Below are 12,282 nucleotides of genomic sequence, written 5' to 3' on the forward strand. Positions count from 1 at the left end.
CCACTCACACAAGGTCACTCCCTTCGCTCTCAGGATCACACTCAGTCCCATGCGCTCACACAATCACACTTAAACGAAGATGTTAAACATGTTACATATATGAAGCCGTGTGTTAATGAAAGGTATGTGCCATGTTAAAGGTGTACTATTTACAAAATAGTAAATGGAATCCAACACATTAGTGTCTCCTCGCTCGCTCAATCATTCTCTCTCCTCTGTGTGTGTAAACCCTGTGATCTAACGGAATATAACCAGACGAGCTTTCACCCTTCCGTGGGGTCTTGTGTATAATTCGGAGCGGGATGGGTGCGTTACCATCCCGTTACTTGGTTGGATCAGGATTTACCTTAACCACATACCCAACCGGTGACACTTTGACTCAAGTGTTAGAAAAACGTTACATTTATTGACTGAAAGAGCGCCAGATTCTATAGCCGTGTAATAAATCCATTAACTGTGTATGTGGTTCCATCACTATTATATGACGTGATCGATATGTACAGCACACCCAGGGCCAGTAAAAAGGCGATTTGCTTTGTCGGAGCACCCAGAAGTTCTAAAGGAGGAGCGAGAAGCCAAAATACCGAAAAGCAGAGCGGCGACAGCATATTAAACGTCACAGAAAAATATAGGAGGTTATATAGGAAATTTATAAACGGTGCACCTGGGTAGGTGTACATAATGGAGTGGGGTCTTCGGTCCCCTTCCAGGGTCTTTAAAATCATTGCTATACTCCGTGAATGCCACCCAATTACCTTCTGTACATTTAGGATCTTGTGGTTTTGGTTTGGTGATTTCGGTGAATATAGAGGCGATTGGAACGTGGAGGGTGAGCATAATAATGATACTTTAATCAAGGATGATTTGGGGTTAAATCCATTTATTTTAGGATTTATGTATGCGTGTATGAAACACAGCAGTAATGTCATTCAACAAACCTTCCCAATCATTGTGTGAAAACGTGAAAAAAACAATAAGGGAAAAGACAAGAAATGTGTAGTTTCCTGTATAATTAATTTATTAGTTACAATGGATAAATAATCCCTTCCTGAGGCTGAAAAGAAAAAAACAAACAAAAAGGTGCAAGAAATAACATAAATTAACAAATGCAAACATTAACATACAGTGCAAAAGATACAACAGCATTATCTACAGAATTCACAAGGCAATTCTATACTGGATCATGTAAATATATATTTATATATACTATACTACATCATATATATTCTATACCTTATACATATAAAATATTATATTCTATACTCCTAGACATATATTATATTCTATACTCCTAGACATATATTATATTCTATACTCCTAGACATATATTATATTCTATACTCCTAGACATATATTATATTCTATACATATTATATATATATATATATATATATATATACACACACACATATATATATATATATATATATATATATATATATATATATATATATATATATATAGTTCATCATACATATTCTATACACACACACATATTATATAGATATATATATATTCTTTACTATAGCTTCTACATACATAAACTAATATAGAATATATAATATAACACATACTCTCCCAGCACTAAACCGGGAAACGGACTGGAGCCGGGTAGTCTGGAGGATTAGGACTCACTGCTGCTGCTGAGGGTGATGGGAGTTGGCTTCACAAGCTTTTGATTAAAGTATAAAGATACGTGGCTGTCTCAGGCTTCCCATGCCCTCCCCGGCACTGGGATAATTTAAATATCTGTAACTGGAAATACTTTTAATCATCACTATGTATACAATAAGTATATTGAGGGGAAAAAAGGACCCCAGGGGCCATGTACCAAGCTGTCTAGCGCCCCTGGCGGTCACCTCATGCATCGCCGGCCCTTTAAATCATGCGGATGGATATATCGAAGGGTAACGAGATAAGGCTCTTTCTACCTGGTCCCACCGTCCTGATGCCGCTCTCCGACCCATAGTATTCAGGGGATAATCCGTTTCCAACCTTGGTTTCTTCCGACGGAATGTAGAGCTTCGCCGCCATCGCACTACATGCGCCCCAGGTAGGCGGAGGATGACACTTCCCGTTTCCGGCAGCGGTGTTGTGACCCTCAACTTCCGGCCTGGGGACTGGTTGCAAAACAAACCGGTGTTCGCTACGATTGTGACAGAAGAATCGGACGTTGGAAACGTCAGAGCCGGGAGCAGACCGATGGGACAGGCTGGGAGAGACGGCGTACCGGGAGTCTGACACTACTCGCTCGGGGGCGCTGTGGAGATTAGGGGTGAATCGGAGCTCACGGCGAGAGGGACAAAGGCCGGAAGAACTGAAGCCTCCGACCCAGAGAGTTGGTACAGGGACGGAGGAGAGGGTTTGGTCCCTTGGACTGGGAGCTACTGGAAAGCGGCCCGATTACCGGTACCGGGAGGACACTCCTTAACATCTACATGTAGTACCTGAGGTACAACCGGCACCCGGTAGCTGCATCGAATGTCTACCTGGGGCTTAGGGGCAGATCGGGCTACCCCAGTGGCCATAACCCTGGGATGTCCCATTGATTGAGCCCCTGGAGTGCCCTGGTGCCAGGGGATCTAAGGTGCCCCTGTGCCACACGGTCTCTAATACCCCATTGGCAGGAGACCTGGGGTATCGCATTACCAGGACTCTTGGAGCTTTTTTTTCCCCAGGGGTCCAATTTGGGGACTTTCAAGACCGCAGTTCCCTGGATTGTTAGAACTAAACCTATAATTATACTTCCTTAGAAGTATGGCGAGCAGTCGGATATACGTCAAGTAGACATCTGGATCTGTGACCGCTTTTCTGGATGTTCATGTAACCCCAAGTTATCGGACAAGCGCTGAAGTTCCGGGATGGCTGCCTACAGTGAATTCGTGCCCCCTCCCGAGTGCCCGGTGTTCGAACCCACGTGGGAAGAATTCTCGGACCCCCTGGGCTTTATCGGACGCATCCGCCCCATCGCCGAAAGATCAGGGATATGCAAAATCCGCCCTCCAAAGGTAAGAGCGGCGCGCGGGGCTCGTCAGGCTGCCGACAGCATCAGAGATTTGCGTACCTTGCGCTGTATTTGCATTAAGCAAAAAAGGTGTCACCATCTCATTTAAAAGGGCGAGGCGGTAGGGTGGATCTGCTTCCACGAAATAATCACGTCTATCCGGCAAATAGGTTTGTATTCTGCGTCTGGGCGATCGCGTGCCATCCCCATCCTTACGCTAAAATACATAAAAAAACAAAATAAACAAAATATTTGTCCTTTTATTTTCTTACCAGTTTAATAAAAAATCAACGACGTATCTTCAGCAATTTTTAGTACTTTTTATTCATTTATTTTTTTTTGCAAACTAGAAAATTAACAGAACAACGAATGAGATAATAGTTTTGGTTTTTTTTAATTGGGAATATAAGGCCCAGTCATAAGGCTGACCGCTTTTTGGGGAGTATTAAGGAATGACGGTGATTTTAAAAAGGTCCAAAATGTTTATTGCCTGGAATAACAATTGGATTTCACTCCAGTGATGAAGAAATATTCTACAAACCAGTGAGGATTTAAAAAATAAAAATAAAATAAAAATTAGCAGTTTTTGGGAAATAGTGGTATGGCATCACCCCTGGAAATAATATAAATTATTATTTTTAAAATATTTAAATTTATTATTAAAGAGAAGAAAAAAAATAATAAAAAAATGGAAAGATGGGACTTTATTTTCCAGGCAAGACTCGGGGTGGGGGGGGGGGAATTCAGCTACTTCATGGGTTTGTTTTTTTTTTGTTTTTTTTTGACAAGAGGTGCCTCTCTTTTTGTTAAATTACCACATTTTTCCTAATCCTAGAACTGAAATTAGAGGGCCAGTTCCACCTACTCTGCTGAATGTAACTTTTGTAAATCAATAAATACAGCGAAATGGCGAAGCCCTTCATGAGAAATACCTCTTTCCCCTAATTTTTCCAGGAACACTTAATTGTCACGTGACACAAACGTTAGAGGTGGTTGCCGTAGAAACCCCCAAAAATGTGGTTAAACAATAAGAAGAAAAGTACAAAATGACAGATCTACAAAGGTTTATGTGCTTGACAGTTTTTGCTTCTGACACTTTGCCATATATATATAATGGTGTGTGTGTGTATGTATGTGTGTATGTGTATATATATATATATATATATATATATCTCCTCCTAACCCACACGTGTATAACGTCTTGTAATAGCGACTGATCTCAACCTGAAATTTGCTGATGGAGTTACAGAGTTTGTGACCCACTTTGGCTGAGCATCCATTTTGTATGAAAGAATCATTCTGTATCATTGTCGGTTATTGCATTCTAGGAATGAACGTGACGAGAGTTCCAGGGCTTTTTTTAATTTGTTTTAATGAATTTATTTATTTTCCATCACGCGTGTGTATATAATGTACATGTAAGTTGAAATCCTGCAATGGGGTGCGTGTAGCTGCTCTCATATCCTCCTTTCTCTGCACCCGCTATTTATTTATTTTTTGTTCCATTGACATTACCCATTTTATTTTTATTTTATTTTGTGTATATATATATATATATATATATATATATATATATATTTTATTATTTATTTTTTTATAGACTTTTGCTTATTTAGGTACAGATTATAATAGGTAGAGCGCCTAAATCCAGTTGCCTCTTTAAAGGTCCGGTACATCCATGGCTTGCTTTATTCTGCCGTATAATATGACAACGATAGTCCGTCGGCTCCATATGTTTCTTCTAAAGATACATCGCTTGCTCGGGACCGGCCTCGTCTCTCCGAAGCAGTCGCTTTCCGGTATTCTCCTAAATCTGCCGGCGGAGGAAATTCTCTAATGGTTATTCCACGGTCTCCAGCCCCCCACAAACGTCATATTTTACATTTGGGGGTTTGTCTTGTATGCGACGGTTACCCCGCTAATCTCCGTGTAATGCACCCTGAGAAACAGGATCTCATGTTAACATAAGCAAAGCACATTTTGCTTGTATTAACCCTTTAGATATGCCTTTCTTCATTAGATCCCTCTTTTGTAGCGCTGTTACTATAGGGGGCACTTAAAATTCAGTCATATAAAAATTGACAATATATAATTAAGATTAACCCGCAATAAGGCTTACAGAACTAGAAGAGGGTGCTGCCTTTTGATCTATAAGAAATACAATTGAGTAGAAATGTTTTGGTGACCCTTTTTGTGCACAAAAATTGTGTTCAATTAAAAAGACCAAAACGCATCATCGAAACCAAAAAATGAAGCAAAAATGTTTAACGACCCCCCTATCCTGATAGTTACTCTTAATAATTCCTGTTTAATCCAGATCCCAGAAATAGTGGCATCAGATGCTCCGGATCTGGCTCCAGATAGACAAAGCCACAAAGCCTTACACCCGTATGTATGTATGTATATATGTGTATATGTGTATATATATACACACACACACACACACATATATATATATATATATATATATATATATATATATATATATATATATATATATATATATATATATACACACACACCAATCATCATAAAGTGGCACAGACAGAAGACGATCTGAAAATGTTAGGAGTGGCGGCAATGTGGCTCCTGGGCTTCGTCAAGCCTTGACAATGTAAGCTCACGAGCGGGACCCTCGGAAGCCCACCATTCTGTCCAGGAACTTTGAATGAAAGTGCCATAACTGCTGTTGTATCTGTATGTGTAAATGTATATATGTGTAGATGGATCTTGCTAATCTATACGTTGACCTCCTATATTCCCGTATTGAAATTGTACAGGGCTGCGGAATATGTTGGTGCTTAAACAATAAAATAAAAATAAAAAATGTTAACCCCCTCCAGAATAATAATGTATTTGTCTGTTTCGATGTATAGACTGCAATAAGTGCCATGTGAGCTGTTGCTGCTATATAAATAAAAAAAATCATCATAAGGAGTTCAGACTAAACGTAGAATATTTTGGGTGACGTTATTTGCATAACTCCGCCCCCATATCTTCAAACCGCATTGTAAACATAGTAGATTTGAGCAGGAAGTTGGTTTCCCTTTTGTTTTTTTGTCAATATACAGATAGGGATGTGCATTGTTTGCTGAGGCTAAAATTCACATATTTGTGAGCCCTGTTAAACATTGAGTTTTGGTTTAAAAAAAAAAAAATGGTATATAAATATATACATTACTGTTCAATGGTTTGGGGTCACTCAGCTGTTTTCATGGGAAACAAGGACATTTCTGGCTGTAACATAATCTCAAAAGGGGTTTCTAACGATCAGTTAGCCTTTTAAACTTAAACTTGGATCAGCGAATACAACGTGCCATTGGAACACAGGAGTGATGGGAGTGATAAAGGGCCATTGGAACACAGGAGTGATGGGAGTGATAAAGGGCCATTGGAACACAGGAGTGATGGGAGTGATAAAGGGCCATTGGAACACAGGAGTGATGGGAGTGATAAAGGGCCATTGGAACCCACGAGTGATAAACGGCTTCTATACGCCTATGAAATGATTCCATTAAAAATCAGCCGTACATTAGTCATTTACAACATTAACCCCGTCTGTGCTGGATTTCTGATTTCATGCTATTTTAGTGGCTTTTCTTAGAAATGTCCTTGCTTTTAAAAGTTACCCCAAACTTTTTAACTGTGTGTATATATATATATATATTATACATCCATTAGAGGCTATTTGTTCGGCTCCTGTAATAAATCCCCAGTTTTATTACATAGCTGGAGTATGTATTGCGCTGGATATTAGATAACACACAGCTCAGGCATTCGGGACTTCGCGGGCCGCACTTCTTTAAAGATCCGTTTTTGTGAGTAGTCGCACGCAGCGAGCAGCTGCCGTATAACGCCCTCTCTCCCTTTCGGGTTAATACCCTGATGCCGCGTCGTATTATGAATTAATAATTTATTCGCAGATCATGCCCAGTCACCTCCACTAAAGGGCTCTTTGCGTTTCTTTGTCTCGGTGTTTTCTCCTGCCAAAAACGCGTTTCTTATTCGTAGTACTTTATTATCTTCCACAACTATACTGTATTTGCAGGTTCCTCTTGCTCTTAACTTAGAGACCCCCGGTTGACTCTAACTGAATGGTGTCGAGCCGCTCATCGTACTTGGATGAGACAGACAGGACTAGTCCTGTCAGACTTTTTAGGATGTGTCGCTCTTGAGGCTTATTCCTTTTTGTTGTCCTGTATCATAACGTTGTGTCGCTTCTTTTCTCTTCTTCAGGATTGGCAGCCGCCATTCGCCTGCGATGTGAAAAACTTCACTTTCACCCCTCGGGTCCAGCGTCTCAACGAACTGGAGGTAAAGACCACTTTGGGGATCTCTTTCTTGCTGTTAAGTGCAATAATTTGTCATATTGGTGGCTTTCGTCTAGCACAGGGGGGGTCCAACCTGCGGCCCTCCAGCTGCTGCAGGACTACACCTCCCATAATGCTCTTTCAGCTAAGGACCTGGCTGAGGAGTATGGGAGATGTAGTGCTGCAGCAGCTGGGGGGCTGCAGGTTGGACACCCCTGATCTAGACCTCAAATAGTCATCGCCTCCTGATTCCTCTCTTTCGCTGTACATTGTAGGTTCACTCTGACTTTAGCTACTGATGTGCCTGTTAGTTAATGTTTTTTTTCCCCAAAATGTTTCTAATATCAAGGTATTTAAAGTTTCATTTCTTTATTTTTGCTGCCCGTTGCACTTCAGCTTATATACCCTACAGCGAAAACAATAAAACTCCTCAAACATGTCTATCCCGCTCAGAAACGCAAACCGAAGGGTAATGACGTTGTTGTTGCTGTTGTTTCAGGCAATGACCAGGGTGAAGCTGGACTTCTTGGACCAGCTGGCAAAGTTTTGGGAGCTGCAGGGTTCCACGCTCAGGATCCCGGTGGTGGATCGCAAGCTCCTCGACGTGTACGCCCTGAGTAAGGTGGGTGTTCATCTACCGATGCGTAAGAACCGTGCTACCCAAGGCAAAGTTACCTGCTCTGGTCCCGCTAACAGTAGAATAATATTTCTGCTTAGGATATTAGATGGTTTGTTTCCAAAAGTTGTTTTATTTGGGGGTTATAATCAACCTATTCGGCCCCCGTCTAGTCTGCCCGTTCTTCCTTCTGTGAAGACTTAGACCTTAATCAGTCGTTGGTCTCGTCTTAGATTCAGGAGCCGTATGCCTATCCCATGCATGTTTAAAACCCCTTACTGTATACCGCTTCTGCTGGGAGGCTGTTCCACTTACCTACCTCCCTCCCTGTAAAGCAAATCTTCCTTACTTCACATCTCTGGTTCTTCCTTATCGTATTGCAACTTAGAAAGCACGCCGGGAAGCGTGTCTTGTTTTAAAGTGAGAATTTTCTATATTAAGAGATCAACGGGTGAAAAAGGAAAAAAAATCCAGTGTTTGTTATGAATGCACTCTTTAGTTACCGTGGTTTTTGTACTTTAAAGGTGGTTTCCAGCGAAGGAGGATTTGAAGTTGTGAGCAAAGAGAAGAAGTGGTCCAGGGTGGCCACACGGATGGGGTACATGCCAGGGAAAGGCACAGGTTCCTTGCTGAAGACGCACTACGATCGCATTCTCTACCCCTATGAGCTCTTCCAGTCTGGCGTTAGCCTCATGGTGAGCAGAATTACTAGGAACCAAACCATTGTAGATCAACATGGCGGCCATCCGTTTCACTTGCAAAACACATTAGTCTGGAAAATGTATAGTTCTAGACCAGGGGTTCCCAAACTGCGGCCCTCCAGCTGCTGCAGGACTACATCTCCCATAATGCTCCTTCAGCTAAGGGGCTGGCTGAGGAGTATGGGAGATGTAGTCCTGCAGCAGCTGGAGGGCCGCAGTTTGAGAACCCCTGTTCTAGACCAATATTTGTACGTTTTGATCGGTAGGTTTAAATTTGACAGCCACGTTCCAAGTATGACATCATCGTTAAAAGCCATACGATGAGTAAAGAACCTTGTGTTATGGCAATAACTCAAAAGGGGATATTCGTACCACACGGAGAGATGATTCTAAACTCAACTTTTTTATTATTTTAAACACTTAACCAATTTTAACGGTTTTCGCAGGATCAGGTAAATCTATCTCACCTTTTGCCATCCAAGTTGGTGTGATCTGTCCTGCCTTTTAAGTTACTGCACCCCTGTGGTGCAGGCTTATTGATTCCCTAAGACTTACAAAAATCAGATTACGGGAGATATACAGCGGTTTTAGACCAAATCTTTAAAAAAAAAATGCATTTGGGCTTTATAAATTCATCTGCTTTGCTGGAATACAGATTCACCCTAAAATAAAATAACTAAAAATAAACAATTTTGGCAACTTTTTAAAAATTCTTTTTATAACTTGGTTCAAATTAAAACCCTATTTTTATTTATTTATGTATTTTTTTTTATTATTTTTTTTTTTTTTTTACATATAATGGTTTTTTCACGCTATGCCTTGCAAGACCGTGGAGTGTTATAAATCCGTGTGAATGCCGTGTCATTGATTTTAACCCCTGTGATACAGGTTTATGGGCATGATCTGTTGGCATGCTGTTCAGCCTATAACATCCCTGCTCTATCGTAACGGTTTTAATGAGTAATGTAGAAGTATAGGGGCCCGCGGTTCCAATCCTTTAGGTCATCAAAAAAGTCAAGTAGTCCGCGTATGCAACCCATATTCTCTGATTTTGATGCTATTTCCGTTGTGTTTGTAAGTTCTGATAACCAGAAGGTCTCTGCGGCTCTCGGGTCGGCAGAGATCCTTGATGGGATGCCTGACCTGGCTGACAAATAATACAATTCTGGAGGGCTATAACATGTAGGGCAGGGGCGTCCAACCTGCGGCCCTCCAGCTGCTGCAGGACTACATCTCCCATACTCCTCAGCCTGCCCCTTAGCTGAAAGAGCATTATGGGAGATGTAGTCCTGCAGCAGCTGGACGGCCACAGGTTGGACACCCCCGGTGTACTGCCTCCCAGTAGATCTGGTTTGATGGACACACGTCATCTTCACGGACCATCATCCAAGAGACCTGTGCTCTTGTTACGCTGCCTCCTCAGTTCGTCCCGCCACGTATCGCAGTTGCTCTAGACCAGGGCGCTTAGGGGCCCCGCAAGATAACATTATAATGTTGTTGCTCTTTAACTGCCCTTCCTCCCAGGGCATTCAGAAGCCAAGTTTAAAAGCTGAGGAGAAGGTGGAAGTGACAGAGCCGAGCGAAGATCACAGAGGATCTGCCGAGAGGCTGAAGACAAGCGTCCCATTAAAGCGATCTGCACGCATTAAGTCTGAGGTGCTTGTAATTTCACATTAGCCTCCTAAGCCCCCCGATAGCGCGCACCCTGCCTGCAGGTTTCTAGATATTGTGATCGTGTGTGTGATTTACGTACAAGAAAGCACTCGGAGTCGTATCGCTCCGGGTGCTGTCTGCCGATTCCGGAGTGTCAAACCCAATCCTCTAGGACTGTAATACGGTCCATAATTTTAGATGAAACAAATCAGAATAATTATAATATATTTAAGGTTGTGTTTGTAAAGTCGATTTCAGTGAACGCCTTGTAAGCACCCAGCCCTAGAGGATTGGAGTTTAATACCCCTGTCCCCGTCTACGGGGATTACCTTAAAGTCATAGTACAGAAGAACCTCGTGTCCATCGTAGTCACGCTCTGTTTGTCTTTTAGACGGAACCCCTCGAGATCGGTAAACCGCCGGAGGCGAAGAAAATGCGCGTTTTTGGATCAGCTCCAAGGGTGATTGGAGTAGAAAACAATATTAAAGACAAAGGAGGTGAGAACACGTTGTGGACGAGAGTTCCTCTTTTAGGAAGGTGGTAGAACAAGGTTCCTCTTTAATTTGTTTTAAAGGGGAATGGTTTCCGCGGTTAATAAGTAAACGACCATGTGGGAGAAAGCTTGTGCTCTTCGTGTTCGACACCAACCGCAGAGCCCTCTGTGCTCCTCCTATCCTGGCATCCAACGGAGCCTTTTAAAGGAGACCTTATTACATGTTTTTTATGAATAATTCTAGTTCTTCCATAGTAAAGTCTTTTCAAACAGCTACACATTCATTATTTGTATGTGTTCTAGCTGTGTTACTTTAGCCCAATCTACTGGAAAGTCACCCTAATCCCTTGTGTTTCCCTCTGGAAAACAATAGAATGGCTCAGTCCTATTCACCTAGGCAGACACTCTAATTCAATAAATCTATGATGGAACAGGACTTCATTAGCATCGCCATAAAGCATCAGCTCAGTGTGGTGTCTGAGCTGGGAAAGTCACCCCAAAATATCACATGGCTGACAGCAACGGCGGCTCCAGGTCTGCCGATAAAGGGAGTTTATTGGAACAAAATGAGATAAAACCAGGTTTATGTCACCGACCGACGCAGTTTGTGATCAGTTGAAATCACTGGGGATTTAACTGCTATTTTCTGTTTACCCCACCCCCAGATGAAGTCTACAAAAAGCGGAAAAATTCTAAATTGGAAGCTTTCGGAATGCAAATGCGACAGCGAAAAGGAGCGCTATCCGTCAACTTTGTAAGTTTGCCGGACCCGTGTGAGACGTAGAAAGAGGCTGGCGCTTCCATCCGTTTTCTCTGATGGCTTCTAAATGGATGTTTCCAAACGGCTGCCCAGTCGTGCTGGCATTGATCTAAAATATTGTATGTTTTGTAGTATTCCCTATACAGCTTTCCAAGAAGCAGAATAACTTCCAAATGTAGAATCCTCAATTTTACTTTCACTCGGTCTGTAAAGGTCTTCAAACGTCACGATTCCCAGCGAGCCGATGTCATTTTAATCTGATGAGTGTGTCTGAGGTTGTCAATGAATCCAAATTTCAAAAAGACGGTTGCAGATTTATATTGAGCTGATAAATGATTTTGGCTTTTTAATACACTATTGGCACAAAGTGCTACTAACTAACTTTCGTAGCGCACAATAGTTTGAATAAAACTTGGCGGCATGTGATCTGGTGCTATGGAAGGTGGTAGAGGAATGGAACAGAAGCCGTAGAGCTTAATACAGCCAGGGGATTTAAACATGCATGGGGCAGGTATATGCTTCCTGAATCTAAGACGAGATCGAGGCTTGACTTTATGGGTCGAATGGTACCTTCCTGCCATCAAATTCTGTGTTTCTGTACATAAATGTAATTCGCTCATATGCACCCAGACGTGGAAGCACCCCGAGCATTTAATGTCTTCACACGCTGGATCAAGTGCTAGAAATCCTTAATTCCCTTTAATCGCTGCACCGTAGCGATCATTTAGGTAAAGCCTGCAATGGC

The 12,282-nt window shown here is 42.0% G+C and overlaps 1 protein-coding gene across 1 annotated transcript in view; it reads left to right on the top strand.

Annotated features, from left to right (window-relative positions):
• Positions 1-2,861: 2,861 nt before the first annotated feature.
• LOC149275487 (lysine-specific demethylase 5A-like) overlaps positions 2,862-12,282 on the top strand; it is a 30,192-nt gene continuing 20,771 nt past the window's right edge. The window contains exons 1-7 of the mRNA XM_089504694.1: positions 2,862-3,008; positions 7,241-7,318; positions 7,814-7,936; positions 8,455-8,625; positions 10,156-10,287; positions 10,676-10,781; positions 11,443-11,531. Coding sequence (XP_089360820.1) covers positions 2,862-3,008; positions 7,241-7,318; positions 7,814-7,936; positions 8,455-8,625; positions 10,156-10,287; positions 10,676-10,781; positions 11,443-11,531 — 846 coding nt within the window. The remainder of the gene's footprint in view (positions 3,009-7,240; positions 7,319-7,813; positions 7,937-8,454; positions 8,626-10,155; positions 10,288-10,675; positions 10,782-11,442; positions 11,532-12,282) is intronic.

This window comes from Sceloporus occidentalis, unplaced genomic scaffold (genome assembly GCF_023333645.1).
Source record: "Sceloporus occidentalis isolate IW3139 unplaced genomic scaffold, rSceOcc1.0.p SCAF_284, whole genome shotgun sequence".
NCBI classification, from domain to species: domain Eukaryota; kingdom Metazoa; phylum Chordata; class Lepidosauria; order Squamata; family Phrynosomatidae; genus Sceloporus; species Sceloporus occidentalis.